Source organism: Poecilia mexicana, unplaced genomic scaffold (assembly GCF_051168715.1).
Source record: "Poecilia mexicana isolate PSO_F unplaced genomic scaffold, ASM5116871v1 scaffold_5, whole genome shotgun sequence".
Classification (NCBI taxonomy): Eukaryota; Metazoa; Chordata; class Actinopteri; order Cyprinodontiformes; family Poeciliidae; genus Poecilia; species Poecilia mexicana.
Window position 1 is genome coordinate 9843228 of NW_028263374.1, and position 16423 is coordinate 9859650.

General features: G+C 38.9%; 2 protein-coding genes across 2 annotated transcripts; both read right to left on the reverse strand.

The window, feature by feature from the left end:
• Nucleotides 1–397: 397 nt before the first annotated feature.
• On the reverse strand, nt 398–9089 carry tpra1 (transmembrane protein, adipocyte asscociated 1). Its single transcript, XM_014981165.2, has 11 exons — nt 8887–9089; nt 6758–6932; nt 6549–6681; nt 5679–5765; nt 4273–4345; nt 4050–4129; nt 3855–3965; nt 3692–3752; nt 3024–3126; nt 2695–2775; nt 398–2324 (listed from the first exon to the last, which is right to left on the reverse strand). Exons 2-11 carry the CDS (start codon nt 6919–6921, stop codon nt 2063–2065), a joined length of 1155 nt encoding a protein of 384 aa, XP_014836651.2. The 5' UTR covers nt 6922–6932; nt 8887–9089; the 3' UTR covers nt 398–2062.
• A 2191-nt stretch (nt 9090–11280) lies between these two features.
• trim107 (tripartite motif containing 107) lies at nt 11281–15557 on the reverse strand. Its single transcript, XM_014981164.2, has 3 exons — nt 15459–15557; nt 13704–13752; nt 11281–13536 (listed from the first exon to the last, which is right to left on the reverse strand). Exon 3 carries the CDS (start codon nt 13515–13517, stop codon nt 12000–12002), a length of 1518 nt encoding a protein of 505 aa, XP_014836650.2. The 5' UTR covers nt 13518–13536; nt 13704–13752; nt 15459–15557; the 3' UTR covers nt 11281–11999.
• Nucleotides 15558–16423: the final 866 nt, after the last annotated feature.

Below are 16423 nucleotides of genomic sequence, written 5' to 3' on the forward strand. Positions count from 1 at the left end.
TTTCTGGCTTGGACAAGTAAACCTAAAAAAAAAACAAAGCAAAAAAAATAAATAAATAAAAAATCCATGCTGGAATCTGTCAAAATTCACTCAGTCACCATAATGACGACCAAAGCCAACTGAACAGCTCAAATTGCAGGCAGGTTATGTCATAAGTCCAAAAATATATAAAGCAGAATTTATTTCCCCTTCAGTATACTTATTCAAGTAATTTTGCTAAATGCAGCAGAGGATATCTATACTTAAATTCTCTGGTTCTTATCATCAGTGTACATTTGTTTGTGAAAAATACACCACTAGTTTCTTTGAGCATGTGTGCATAGAGTTCCAGTTACCAGAATGGAGTAACACTCAGATTTTCATTCTTTAGAAGACTTGAATGCAAAAATGAACACAATAGAGGAAAAAGTCCAGAGTTTATTTTGCAGCACATGGAATGGCCAACACACTGTAATTAAAGCACCACCTGCAAAACTTCACTATGAAAGATTTGGTGTCTAAAAAGAATATTGTTTCTTCATAATGCACCCTTTAAAGTCAAGAAAGAAAAAAAAAAAAAAACTTTTCTCCCAAGCTTGTTAACATCATTCAGCAGCAATTGTAATTGTACATCACATATTCCAAAGTCAAACAAATACTTTCGAAAACATACTTTCTGTACTGTGTTGTTACTCTACGAAGTTTTTTTTTTTTTAAATAACTCAATACTTTCTGGATACAAATCACAACCAAATGAAACTAAAAAGTTAAATATGCAAGTCATCCATAGGAAACACTGCGCTTTTGGGGGAAATTTTGAATTATATTCCACAGCTGGTATGTATGTGATGTGATCTGAATACAAGGTATTCAAGGAAAAAAGTTATAAGACTTTACTTTTAAATATATGGGCAATGAACTGAACTATTTTTTCCCCCTTAAAAAGGAAAACTAGAAAGTTCCTCAGATTCCCTGCATTATAATTTCTCATTGCTCGCTGGAAATCAAAAGCTCTAATTATATCACAAGACTTTTCTAACACTATCTTAAATACGTTAAGACTGAGCAATATCATTTCTGGTCTCACAACAGCTGGTCCTGAATTAACACACCAAATAAGCTGCAGTAGTAGCCTCTTGTTCAAAGACACAATACAAGTTCTGCAAAGAAAATGAAAGGAAGAACACATAAGAAGGTTTGTGAACGAGCAGAAGCAGCCTTGCTATGTAGATCGCTCATGATGATTTTCTTACGGCATCTACAAAGCTCACAGGTGTCTATGAAGAGGCAGGAATGTTTTTCTGTTTTTTTTTTTTTACCTTGTATAAAAAAAATATAAAGCAAAGGCAGAAATGATAAAGTATGAACACAATCAAAGTATGCAAAGATTCTCAGGGAAATACAATTTCTTTTCAGGATTGGTACCGTGTCGCCGACGCTTTTAACGCTTGTGTTTAGGAGTTGTTATGTAGTTTATCGTTTTCTGTTTTACTTAGGAAAGCCAATATACTGGATGACCAACGCACAACTAAATGCTTGTGCTCAAAAACAGAACGGCCAACTATCTCAGCCACAACTCTTAAAAGTATAAAACAGCACACGAACTCCTTCATATGTTGGGCCTCAAACCTTTCGGCAAGAACGCACAAGTGTCGCGTCACTAAATCACACGTTGGATTTAGCAGAATCGGGCATCTAAAACTGGCTTCAAACTGCATAAATAAGAACAGAGGACTTGATATTTAGTGCTGGAGTTAGAATAAATGTGCTGAGACAAGTTGATAAGCACTAACATCGAAGGGCCTGCAGAGCAGAATCAATAAAGAGAGCAACCTCGGCGGCGTGGAGTGACAGCAGCAGAGCACTCCGGCAACAGTGTCACAAATCAAGCGTCCTTCACAAACAGATGAGCAGCAGTCTCCGTTTAAGTGTCCGTTTGTTTCAACTGTTCTGGCATCAAAGAAAGGCCAAGATCATAGTTTCTTGTTGTCCAGGCAACTGGCTCAGCAACACTCCTCTGATCTCCGTCCTGCCAAACACTTTTCATCCACACCGTACTTCAGCTGTGTGGCCATGAATCCTCTCACACATTGATAGGTCTCCAACGGTCGGCTTCGATGCTGTTCGACCCATAGGGTCCCGACGCCACGTCATCCAGGTACGCTCCGACCACGCGAGTGCCGCCTGGACCAGCCCCATCGATCTGGGTGGAAGAGTAGTACAGGCCCTGGTCGGTGAAGTCCTTGCGGCCGAGGGTCGCGGCGATGGTCGGAGGAAGGTGGACGTCGCTTTCGTCCGGCTCGTCCACCTGTGATTTGTAGGAGAACAGGATCTTCGGCTCCGATCTGCGAACAGAGCGGCAAAAAAAAAAAAAAAAAAAAAAAAAAAAGCTTTGTCACATAGAAAGAAATGGGTGTTTTAAAATCACATATTTTTAAAAGTCAACGTTCCTCCGATATTTCTAGTGAAGTTTTAAACAGCTGATTTTGATTTTAGTCAAAATCAGCTGATATCTTCTAAGGATTTAAGATTTCCCAACAACATTGTTTTCATTTCTCCAATTACAACGACTTTCTCAATTTATCTCTAATATACATGACTTTAACTGACAACCTGCTAAGTCATAAGATTTAAGTACATTTTACAGTCTTCTGTTTTGAGAATCAAGTTGTGAAATTGTATATGGTTCCACGTAATTTGCATATAATTACATACCCAAAGAATCCTTTGAGGAATGTGATATAAATGAGTGGAGCAAAGGCAGAAAAATACAGGAAGGTGGTGACGTCCACGCAGCTGGTTCAAAGAAGACAAACAGTGAGCAGTTTTAGTAAAAGCTACACAGAATAATGAGATTACAAGATAAATCAAAACCAACATTTTACTCTTACTGGTAAAACAAATAGTAGCAATTAAAGTCATTTATGAGCAAGTTCATCTCGGTCAAACAAAAAATACAAGACAAATGCGACTTAAATAATAATGTTTCGCATCACGAGAACAGTGATGATATATTCACATGCAGCGAAGGAGAAAATACTAACCAAAGTCCTTCTATAATCCCAGCACACAGCAGAGCGCTGCCCAAACCCTGAACAAAGTTCAGCAAGGACAGGATGGCTGCGTACACGTAGAAACTCCTTTTGGCTGGACGAAGGAAGGAAAACAAAGGAGCATGAAAAACAAAACAGCCTTGTGAACGGGGGGGTACATCCAGCAACAATCTGTCTGTGTGAGTTGCGTTTTCACTTTTTTTTTTTTTAACCCAAGAAATTTACATTTTTCCAGGTCTCTAAGAGAGGCACTTACTGAATTGATCTTTCTCTTTCTTTCTTTTTTATTTTTAGTGAAGTGAAACTAAAACGAATACAACCTCTTTTGCACACGTGTTTCTTTAAACTGACAGCTGTTGCTTTTACTTTTTGTTTAAAATCAATATTAGAAAAGACAACTCATCTCGTTTCAAGGAGACCTCTGTCATTAATTACTTTGTCTTTTTATGACAGTTAGATGCTGCTGATATAGTGACATTTTGTAGGTTTGCAGGGAAATCTGGGGATACATTCATTTCGACAGAGCTGATTTGCTTTCATGCATGTTGGGATTTGTAGTTTCCTTATATTATAAATCAAATCCCAAAACAAATAAAATGCCACCAGCTAATTAATTAACTATTTTTTTAGCCTTTCAAATGTTTAAATCCAAGACTTACATGGCAGTGATATCCTCTCTCTCACTGGGGTTTTAGGAAGGACAACAATCAGAGAGTAAACCTAAAAAAAAACAAAAAAAAAAAAAAACAATGAGACTGCTTATGCATAAACTTTTGGTATGTTTCTTGGAACGCCGTTGATGCAAGAGAAAAATGTACTCACCAAGAAGAAGAAGCAGGAACTGGCTAACCAGAAGTGCCGTCCTCCATGACCGTAGATGTTAAAGTCCTCGGCGGACAGATGACTGTCTGGATACAGTATCTCTAATGTTCCCTACAATAACACATCAATTAATTTTTATTTGTTACTTTTTTGACTTTTACCAATAACATTTGATATCCTGTCACTTGTAATTACCTGTGTAATAGAGTATGCCAATGCCAACACTGCCGTAATGGCCAACACACGCTTTATGCTAGACTTGCTCTCTAAGTGGCCTGAGAACAAAAGCACATTAGTTATATTCACAGCCACAATAAGAGACAACAGCAGTCATTCCAGTGGCTACAAGGAGAGAAAATACACCACGCTGTTTCGAGAATGCAGAAAAAGAGAACTGAAACAAACGGAGCAAACTGACCAAAGGCAAGTCCCAGGATGACGACGCTGAGCTCAATGGCAAGCAGGAAGAAGCGGGTGATTTCCCACAGCACCTAAAGAAGCAGCAGACATCGTCAGATACCACAGCAGCAAAGCAGATCAGACGTTGTCCAACATGTTTTCCTGTACCCACAACACAGGCGTGCTCTCACAGGTCTACGGAGTCAAAAAAGGCCCCAATCGCGGCAGCCATGACGGCGTGTCGTGAGAACAACCGTTCCAGCAAATCAGTACGAATCTCTCTGGCATGTGTGGAATGCAAGCCCAGCATTTCCGTTCATACATGAAAGCCCACATACAAGCAGCTGCACAAACCATCTCCTCTGAGTTATTAATTAAAGATTTTCCTACGGTTCCCTAATTAGAAAAAAATAGTATCTTTTACTTAGTAAATTTCCCCACTTCTTTCAAACAAATTAGAAGTTTACATGTAAACAGAAAGAGTATTATTCACGCTTGTTTAGGGTAAGCACGAGTCTATTGTGACAAACACGGCTCTGAACAGGCTTAAAAAAACGGCAAAATCTGAAGGTTATGTTTATCTTTAAAAACAAAATAAGAATTATACTAATATTTTTCCAGGGCCTAAACTGAGTTAATAGTTAAGTTTTACAAAAATAAAATAACATTCCAAAAAGAAATTTTGCGCAAGATGATCTCCAAATATTTCAAACACAACTAAGTGTAAGATTACAATTTAATTTGAAAATGGAATTCTGTACTTTATTGCACATTGTCTGTGTGAAGTACTATTCACATTTTGCCACAAGATCTTCTAATTTTTCCCAGTGGGAAACTTGGAAATTTCAACGTCTGATTATGAAAGGAACAAACAAACTCCACCCTTTAACCAAACATGTAATGCCTGTGAAAAAGGACATTAGAGTTGGAGCCAGTTGCCGAAGTTTCACAATGTCCATGCATCAATTCATACCCACCTTGGAGATGTTTTGAGCCCGCTCTGTTAGCTGACAATACACAGCAATTTTGGAAAACGCATTCACGATTTATTGTAATAAATTTGGGTTGCATGACTCCAATAAATCATATCCATGAACCAGGGGTTACTTTGGCATAATCAGGAGTTGTGATGTCTCAAAAAGACTCAAATGGCCCAAATGTGGATCAGAATCAATGGAAATAACTTGAAAAATGAAATGAATGTATATTTATATTAAATTCTCAAGATTATTTATCCAACAGTACATAATTAGCAAGAGAAATAAACTGATACCCTACGAGTAAGTACATTTTTATGAACAGGTTTTGGTTTTTCTTAAACAAGAAAGCTGGTCGGGATTCTTAGTGGTGCTCACGATCCCCCCGCGGACCCCTCCCGCCAAAAAGTACAGTTCCATTCATGCTTTTTATTTTTTTTTCTCTTACTTTGTCCACAATGGTGGCTGCACTGGATGCGCTGACAGTCATGGAAACAATAGCGCGAGTGATTCCAACTGCTGCGACGACAAAGACCTGAGAAACACAGTACACACTATATTATACAACACACACAGCCCATTTCCGGGAGAACACATAGACCAAAGTTTAGCTGATAACATGTAGAGCTGTCTGTCCTTCTATTATTGTTTCCGCCACAGCTGGAACATTCTGCTTAGTGTGGCACTGGTTGTTAGCGGACAGGCAAATCAAAGAGCAAATACAGTTAAAGGAAGAACATAATGTAACAGCAGATATATGTTTGAACCTTACTTTGGCTAAAAGTGGCACTTTTTATGGGTTAGGGCTGACAAAGGAGACACCAGAAGAATCAACCGGCAACTCTACAGCTACTATCTCTACAGCTAGAGTTGTGTAAGGTGCCATCTTACACAACTCTACAGTCTGGAATTGTAGTTGCAATAGTCTTAAGGGGCTAATACTGAAAAATGATATCAAAACCTATAATCTGATGTCTATATTTGCATCATATAATTCCTTCCACTATTATCTGATTTTAATCAAAATCACACCAAGGTTAGCCATGTGATTGGATACATACATAGGGATTAATTTGCAATTATATTGCTTGACTTAAGAAGAAAATTCAAATAACAAAAACATTTGCAGAATATCTCTCTCTCTCTTTCTCTCAAACTGGGCAAAATTAGAATCAACAGGTCAGACTTCAACGCAAACTGGGAGTTGAGATTAAAAGTAAAGCTTGATCAGTGCATCTCCAACAACAGGGACATGCATCACGTTAAGGTCACAGAAATTTCACAAACCATGCCGCAGCGGAAATGTTTTTTCGCCTACCAGCAAGTAGAAGGTGACAAAAATAGGGCTGGAAGTGAGTCGAATTTTTGCCCTCGCCGAGGGAAGCTTCCACATCAAGAATATGAAAAAGGCCACATTTGGCACCAGCAGCAAGATGTCCCAGAAGCGCACCCTAAGGCAGAAACGGGAAAGTGAGATGCTATCTTACACAATCGAGAGTTTTAAAAATCGGCCGTCCTCCACGGTACCTGGAGTCTCCGATATCTTCGTATAGGACTTGTAGGCATTTGTGAGGCTTGGTGATGTTGGCTTGACCTTCAGTTGGGAATACAGATGTGTTCTCCAGAGGTGTAGGTGACACCGTGTCATTGTACTGAGCCAATGTAACCATGGCAGTCACCGTGGCTAGCATGTTGTCAGCTCCTAGAGGAGGAAAAAAAAGAGAGGAAAAAACAAAACGTGTGACTCGGTCCAGTGAACTCCCGTCTGGCTGCTCAATGAGAAATGGACTTTGTAAAAGGATGGTTTGAATCTTTCGTTTTCTAAACGTGGGAATGTCACTCAGATCAAACTCTCATGTCAACATAAGGGCTTTCCCAAAGATCTCAAACTCCTGTAGGTACTGTCAAATTCTGTGGAAAAAGCCTTGATATAAATTAAAAATGTTATTGCAGTAGCATAATTTTATATGGAAAATGTTTTTTTTTAAATCCAACTTTTAAATGTGTGTGTATTTATTTACTGCGGGAAATATTCCATGTTAAGAAATAATTGTTTTTAAACAAATTTCTGATTACCCTACCACTCGTGCTTCAACCCACTTTCACTAATAGCACAGAACTTTGTCGCCTCTTCTACAATCTCTCGAGATTATGTAGAGTCGCAGTTGCTCTTTTAAGTTCTCTTCAGATCACTTCACTGTTTTCTTTTTAGGATTTTGCTCTGGGAAATGCAACGGCCATAGAAGATGGCTGATTTTATGTCAGGTGAACCCAGCTCTGTGATGATTTGGCAACAGGTTTTAGATCCTAATCCTGCTGAAATTCTGATTTAAATTTACATTTAGAATCCACCATATTAAACCGCAGACATGACGTCCTTTACTACAGATTAGTCCTTTATTTTGCAAATATCTTAGCTGTCTCACATTACCGTTTTCAGATTAGCAACCAAGATTTCTGCCTTGTCCTTACTACAAATTTGCTGACAGGTCAGCTTTACAGTTTACAGTACAAATTGTTTCTGCTGGAGAAAAGTCTGATCTCCCAGCTTGCTTCCTCTGTGATGCGAAACTCCTGATCAATGACATATTTCTAGTTTTCACACATACATTAGTGGTCTCTCACATCATTCACGGTGGCCCATTATTATTAATCACCTACCTCCATCATTAATAAGCTCAACCTTAATTTCTTCAAAGCAAACGGTTACAGTAAGAGTACCATTTCTAATCCTCCCCAGCCATCCGGCCTAAACACATAAACTAAGCTACACATAATGGAGACATTAGTTCTCCTTCAGTCTATTTCTAAGAGACCACCCCCGTGTCATTTCTCACATTTATACCCAGGCAAACACAAGTTGTGGACTAATAACTAAGTCCTAGAAACTCAGATTAGTTTTGTTGCATTGGTTTGATGAAACTTTTAGTAGTTCCAATTCTTTCCTCAACGTGGATCTTTTTTTTTCTACAGTGAATATATACTGAAATAAAAGACAGATTTTTCCCCCACTACAGTTTTTAATGTAGAATTATGCTGCTGCAATAAAAAGTGATTATGTAACAGGTCTTTAACCGGCCAGGAGCAGTGTTAATTTTGAAGCAGCAACTACAGTAATCCCTTTAGCATTAACTAACACCCACTCGACAGTTGGGAGTGACTCAGGTTACAATAGTCCACATATCCTGACAATAAAACAATACTAAAGGAAAGAGGTCGGACTGGAAAGGAAGAGAATAGCGGCTGGAGTTGTCTCAAGTTGGTGGCACTTTACATTGTTGCTTAAATGTGCTATACAAATAAACTTAAGCTGTAATTGAGCTGCTAATTATTATACAGACCTGCGTCAGAGTGCTGTATGTGGACTATCAAGGTGGTTTCTGTTAAAGGGGAATTTCAGGCGTCAGCTACAACTGCTACATGTAGCTTGCTGCTAGCTTTCGGAAGACGCTGTTAGAGAAATAAATTATCTTCCTCGTTTGAGACAAACACGTCGAATATGAGAATTGTGTTTTCACCTTTTACTCAACATTTGTTAACACTGCTCAAAAGCCGACAGCTCAACGTCGGGATGAAAACAAGCGTGAAACTACAGTCAGTGTTTTCGTACGCTGACACAGAACGAGCGCTCCAAATTGTAAACAGTCGCAGCTTACCCCTTCAGAAGACTCGATTTAAAGCACGTAATCTCTCCAAAATGTCGCAGTCAGATATCTGATTCCAACATAAGCTAGATCCGATGTTGCATCCCCTGTAAACATTCGAGACATCGATCATTTATCCGAGACATAGCTGCGTCTCCTGAGCACTTTCCTTGACCAAATTTCCCGTTCGGTCACCTGACAAGTTGACGGGAGCTCGGCATCATTTTAGCGTCAGCGCAGTCGCCTGTGAGTTGTGCGGGCGGGGTCTCTGCACTCTGTTTCAAAATGTCAGCTCACAAAAATGCACGGCTCTTTGGATTTTTTTTTTATCTTTAAGGAAAATATACATTAATCAATACAAACTAATATAACAAAGTTTCATATATACTATATTACAGGAGCCCTGCATTATTTTTCCGACTCGCGCGCTAGTTACAGAAAATGAAGTAGACCCAATTTATGTACATTTCTATAGGTAGTCTCGCGAGATACTGAAATATTGAGCTATTTACAGCTATATTCAGTAAATTGCAATCAGGAGCATTACATACCGCAACTTTAACATGGACGTATGGAATTTGGTACGCAGATTCCTCCAAGAAAAGAAATAAGTCTTCTGGAGCCATGCCCTAAAAGAAATTGGAAGGCGGCCATTTTTGAAGGATTTAGAGATTTTCTTATTCTGATGTTTTTTATTTGAACTTGTATGAAATAAATAAGTAAATAAAATATCCCATGTTACTCGGAGAACTTCATTTTCTATGGGTACTAACACACCGCTCTATTGAGGGACAACTAACTGCATTCCTAAAAAAGGCTGGGCCCTTTTTAGCTCTTGGAATTCATTCAATTTGTTTACTAAAAATCTAATTTTACCGCATATTTATAATGAAAGGAATAGTTTAAATTTATTCCTTCTCTGTGCTCCTTCTCTACATTCATGACACCTTCTTTTCAACTTATCTAAGAACTCAATGTTTAAAGGTATTTCAAATTTTGTGATATTAATCAGCCATTTAAAAATACAGAATTCAAATTCAAAAATACTTTATTGACCCCAAAGGGAAATTAAATGCTGTAACTCATTAATTCAGATTCTTCAAAGAGTTATTAGATTGCGATGGCTGTTGGCAGGAAAGATCTCCTGTAGAGGTCTGCATTACAGCGAATCTGAAGAAGCCTCTGACTGGAGACGCTCTGTTTTCCCAAGACAGAGAGAACACACAGAACAGAACTAAACACAAAAGAATCTAGGATATGGATGCCCTGTTTGAATGTTACCTAGCAACCGTTTTAAGGTGATACATGCTGCTTATAAACACCAGATGACAAAAAACTAACAACCAAACAAAAAAAAAAAACTAAAGCCTGATTTATTTAGTTTGTTTAAAATAATATGACATATCTTGCATGGAAAATTGAGCATTTAGCAAACACTTGCCTAAGTTCTCGTCAAACGACTTCTCAACTTCAAGCTTTATGGACCTAGCGCTTTTGTTTTCTCTTGAAATGTACAGTTTCAGAAGAAAATGGACTGGACTTTGTAAGGAAGCGAAACCTTACAAAGTCCAAAACCTGCTGCAGTTCTTTTATATGTCGTTGAAATCATCATCTCTTCAGCCATCATCTGTTGGGGCAGCAGCATGAGAACCAGGGACCTAAAAAAGCTCAACAACCTGACAAAGAAGCCGGTTCTGTTCTGTTTTGTGTGTGTGTGTGTGTGTGTGTGTGTGTGTGTGTGTGTGTGTGTGTGTGTGTGTGTGTGTGTGTGTGTGTGTGTGTGTGTGTATATACACTTATACACATAAATATATTATGTATAGGCAGGGGCGCAGTATGGGGGGAAAAGTCAGGACAATTCCAAAGGCCCCTGACCGACAGGGGGCCCCCCAGAAAAAAGTTGTTTTTTTTTGTTCTTCACAGAAATATAAAAAAAAATGGGGCCCTGTCAATTACAAAATTAATCACATCATGTTTTTTAAATAGTTTTTAGCAGTAAAAATCCAATGATACCACTCTGGTTCAGATAAACTCAATATATTGTAACAGCAGGTGTGAAGGTGGGGAGGCCCCAATTAAATTTTTTGTCATGGGCCCCAAGGTTCCTGGCAGCGCCCCTGAATGCAATATTATTGAAAAGTGAATTATCCCATTTACAAAATTCACCAAGTGAAACCCATTATATAGACAAGATATACTTTGAATACCAAGTGTTGCTTACAATTTACCGAAAAGATACTTAGGAAGCCTGCCCCTCGGTTTAAATTCAAATTCAAAAACAAAAATACTTTATTGATCCCAAAGGGAAATTTAATTTCTTAGGGTATAGTAATTGGGAAAACAAAAAACTCCATAAGGTGCTACTTTGATTAGAAAAGAAAATGAAGGAACAACACCAAAGCAAAATTTGGTTGTGTTTTTTTTATTGCTAAAATACATTAAAAACACTACACATAAGCAACAAAACAACTCCTAAATTATTTATGTAAACTGAAGGGATCTCACAATCTTGCATAGCAATCAAATCCTCAGTCACATATATTTATATACCAAATGACTTTGCTTTATCTGTTTCTTTTTCTTACTGATTTCTTTTTACAAATGACAATATGATTCTTCATCACTGCAGTGGCAGTATATCTGGGTCTCGAGAATGTGGCACGAAAGAATCTGATAATAACAGTGGTTAGCTTCGCTATGGTATGTGGCCCAAGTGTACCAGAGTGGCTCTGTCATCTTTGGTTACAAGTCAAAGCTGCAACTTTGACTAAGACTGAGCGGTCAGAGGTCCAATTAATTTACACAAAATGTTTTGGTACCATATTTATGCTTTTCGGTACATTACATCCTGCCATTTCACCTTCATCTGACAAAAAACATATCACCAATTTGCTGAAAAATTGTTTCCAATAAGATAAAAAAAAAGGTGCAAACACCATGTTGTGCACACAAAAAGGTTGTTGAAATTGATGGAAGATCAATTGTGAAAGTAGCCCTATAATATCACATATCAGTCTTAGAAAAGCTTCTAATTATGTAATTACAGAAATCTTTTCTCAACTTTTGTTTTTGTGGATAAAGTCACCTAGCTGTTTCTCCTCTGTGCCGATGTTGAAAACTTCTGTTTATGAGCAAATTGTGACTCTGCCCTTGGGGTGTCCTGACATCATCCTATAGGCAAGGTGCACCGCTTCACTCAGATTGGCCTTAAAGGTGTAGATATGCGTCTTCCCACTGGTGGGGCTGATGTTGTAGAAGCTCAACCTGTGCGTCTTGAAGCTCAGCTTGACCTCAAGCCTGCGGGACACTGTGGTTTTCTTTAGCGGCACGCTGTGACCTTGCTCAAAAGCAGTTAGCAGGTTATCAAACCACATCAGACACCAGGAGCTCTGGCTGCTTTCCAGGGCGGATGGCATCCCACTGCGTGGCAGCTTCCCACTGTAGCACATGCCGATGATCCATGGAGAACCTTCGAGCTCCACCTCCCAGCAGTGTTCGCCTTCCGAGAAGCTTTGTGCGCTGAGTACCTGGTAAAAGCTGGTGAACCTCTGAGGTGAGGACGTGTAGGACCGCTTCACGGTGCTGAATGTTACCGTTTTCAGGTCCTCTGACAGAATGAGATTAGGATGAGCTGTTTCTGGGTCAAAGGTCAGCTCTGAAGGGTTGAAGGTGTTTCGAAGGGAGCGCTGAGTCTCTCCAAGTTGTTCCCTCAGGACAGTGTTCATGTCTTCCAGTTTGGGACAGACATGTGCAAAGTTGACCTTTGCTTCAACAAAGTCTTCGTCCTCTCTCAGTGGTTTTTCTAGCGCCTCTGCAATGTTGGCATTTAGACTTTGAAGCTCATCGCTAAATGCTTTTTCATCCTCTTCGGTCAGCAGGGATTCAGCTGTAAGCACAGTGTGCCTCAGCTGCTTCGCCAGCTCAGACGTTTGACCGACTCGAGCGCGGAGGCTTTCTTCACCTGGGCCTAACTCCTTCTCGACCATCTGCATCACCTGGTCACTGTAGCTCTGCAGGGAGTCCTTCATCTGCCCCAGCAACCTGGATATTTTCTCTCTTAACTGAGAATTAGAAGTTGTCACCTGAAGCTCCCACTCCTTTTCTCTCATCAGAACACCTTCTGCGATCTCTAGTTTGATGTGTAACTCTGTGACTTGAGATGCCAGTTTAAACTTGGGCTCATCCATTTCCGTTTTGCCTTTGCTGCTGATTTTTGCTGTTGTCGGATTAAAGGGAATGTCTCTGAGTCCAGAGCCAGTCTCACAGCCTCTGTTTGTCTTGTTTTCTTCTCCATGGTATTGGCTTTCTCCAACTGACTCATCCAAAGCAGAATTACACATTATCTTGGATGTTACATGGACGACAGCAGGAAGGTCTGCAGGGGCAAAACCTTTCTCAGAAGTGACTTTGTGGGTCTCTATGAGTTTGCACATTTGTACGTTTTTCACAAGAGCAGCGGTTCCCTGGTACTCAGCCTGACATTCTGGGCACCTGTGTTGGTCAAGGCCTTCTTCCATGGTCTTAAGGCAGAGAAAGCAATAGGTGTGACCACAGGGAAGAGAAATGGGCTCAGAGAACAGCTGCAGGCATATGGGACATGTGAGCTTATTTGCAGAAAAGCTTACTCTTTCAGACACAGACATGATGGTGGGGACAGGAAACCTTTAGGGAAATACAAAGTTTAAATCAAACACATGCCTATGTATAAATGGAAATCTAAATTTCATGACAGAAGATTAAAGAAAAAGTATTTACAAATTCACTGACAATATATGACCCTATAAGGAGTCAAAAGGAATATTTCAATTTGGGTGAAATCTGTTACTCACGACCAAAGATGTATAAGTGATTGATTCGGTCTGCAAGGAGCTGGCACATCTAGAACAGAGATGGTATGATAAGTTAGATGTTGTATCATGGGCATTTAGGCAGTCAGTCAAAGTTTAATTAAAGGTCACCCAACATGGCACAGGCTCTACAGATTCAACAGATGACATTAACAGCACTAGATTTAGTTTGATGGAGTTCATTTAATGGTTATGCACAACACCTTTTAGTCTAACTGGATATATGGCTGGCATGAGGGGCATACAGATGTCACACAGGCTCGATGTTGGAGCCAAGCTGTACTTGAGGACACTTGAGGTAATTTCACTACATACTGATATGTCTTCTAAACAAATCTCCAAAGTTCCAGTCCAAAAACTGTTGAGATGTCCAAAATCAAGGATGTTATAAAATGACATCCAGCTGAACAAGCAGAAAACCTTGACTTTTTTATTATGTTCTGAATGAGTTGGTTTCCCAAGTTTAAAAAAATCTTTCGTCTTTCAGCATACATAACGACTTAGGTTATGTATTCCTCTCATGATTAGCATTTTGGAGCTTGTTGAAAGTTTTTGACTATATTTTACATGTCATTCCTTTGCGGGTCTCTGGAAAACAGTTCAAAGTTCTGGAGTGGCGACAAACCACAATGTTTCTGCCCTTCTTCAGCCTTATGATGCCACCGGAATCCACTAGAATTCTGGGAAAGACAAGTCCTGCCTGATCAGGGCCTGTTTTCCCTAAATCAATCAGAAACAGAGACTTTGCAGCTGTAGTCCCTACACTCAGGCCTTTTATCTACATTTTGTGGACTCTTGGATTTGTTCAAGAAGCAACCGCTTAGACAAACATTACGAGAAAGCATTACATCTTAATTGATTTTACATGATTGCAGATTAAATTTTTACTACTTTTAGTTGACAAATTTTGTTTTTTGCCTTCAATGCTATTTCTGTATTTTGGACACATTATCATGTTTATGTTAAAAGGCATGATAACAGTGTTGTTACTGCCGGTGGCAGTAACAACAGTTTATTTAACTTTATAGACATAAAATTTATTTACTTTGTGTCTGGTGACCTTTACTCCCTCTGACTAACTCGATTAATTGTGCAATATTGCTCGACTTGATGCATATGCTCTCTAGTGCTATTCTAGATGTGTCAGCTCCTTAGGGCTGTTTTACACTCTCTAGCTAAGTCTTCTGTATTTATTTATAGGCAAACTTTAATATAACTTCTTTTAAAAATAGCAAACTGTCTCCTGAATGTTTTTTTTTAAATGCATCTATTCCCAAATTAACTCAAATTTAAAGATGAAAATTTTATGTCGTCTAAAGTAAACACTATCTTGCACACAAGTCATGGTGACCGATTATAAAACATGACTAAGCACAAAAGTAATAGCCGCAGTAAAGTTGCTAGAATTAAAAGGACAGTGTGTGTAGGCTGCATTAAATGTGACCTACTATGGAGGGAAATTGAAACAGTAACCAAATGCGTCTTTACATGTTTCAAATGGACGTGTAAAGCCCTGCGTGTTGTTTATTTTACAGGGCGGGTTTCACTTAAGTTTCGACTTCCGGGGAACAGGAATAACCCAAACGACACAAGTTTCTTCAACGTGTTGAACCAGTCCAGCTGCAAGGAACTGTTCAGCTTCAGCAAGTAGCGGTATTACATTTTATAGGCGCTTAATCAACAGCTAGATATAATCTTGAAGAGAATAAATTATAGAAAACAGCGGTGAAAACGTACCTGCTGGCACTTTTCTCTCTGATGCCCGCTTCTTCCTGATTAAGAAGGTAAAAACAAGCGAGACGCACTGACGCGTTTGTGACTGCGTCGATCATAAACACCTTCATCGTCTCCGGATCTGGATCAGGTGCAGCATGTTGGAACACGACACGCGTCTAAAATTACTTCATTTTATATTTGCGCAATCTTATTTATTTAGCCTACCTTTTTTCCTCCCCCTCCGTGTATGCTATTATCAACTACTTGTACTATACTTGTATTTCACTGTGAAGAACTGTCTTCACTTTAAAGATTGCCATATACTTGTTTTTCCACAAATCTTACCATCATGGTGGTTTTGGGTCTTTGTTGCTATTTAAGTGTGATCAGACGAAATGTGAATTGCAAAATTAACAAAAGGAAACAGGAAATATTGAAATAAATCTTTTGTCATGTGTGGCTACCCACAAGAAAGACACTGTTCCTGTCAATGTTTTATTACATAAAAAAACTTTTTTGATTATAAAGTGCCTTGAAACGACATGTGTGGTGAGTTGGCGCTGTCTAAATAAACAGATTTGAATTCAATTTGCATAAAGCAGCAAGGATACTGCTGCATGTAAGATTGTATTGAAATCAACCCATACTGAACTCATCAGAAACTTCTGAAAGCTTCAGGAAACCCCCCAAAAAATGAAATAAGTGCCCAAGAAATCTTCCAAAGAGTGTTCAACTAACATATGAGTTTACCACCAGTGCAGAGCTTCATCCTTAGACACACCAATGTGTTTTCAAGCAGAGTAGCAATGTGTCACTATTCAAACAATAAAAATCAAGTGGCTCAGGGATCAGAACTTTAAATATTAGATATCTAAAATTACCCAGATCTTATTCGTATTGACCCTTTGCATACATTTAGATGTGTTTCTCAACAAGACATTGAAACTAATGAAAGTGGTTTATTTTTGGATCAAAACTTTAAATAT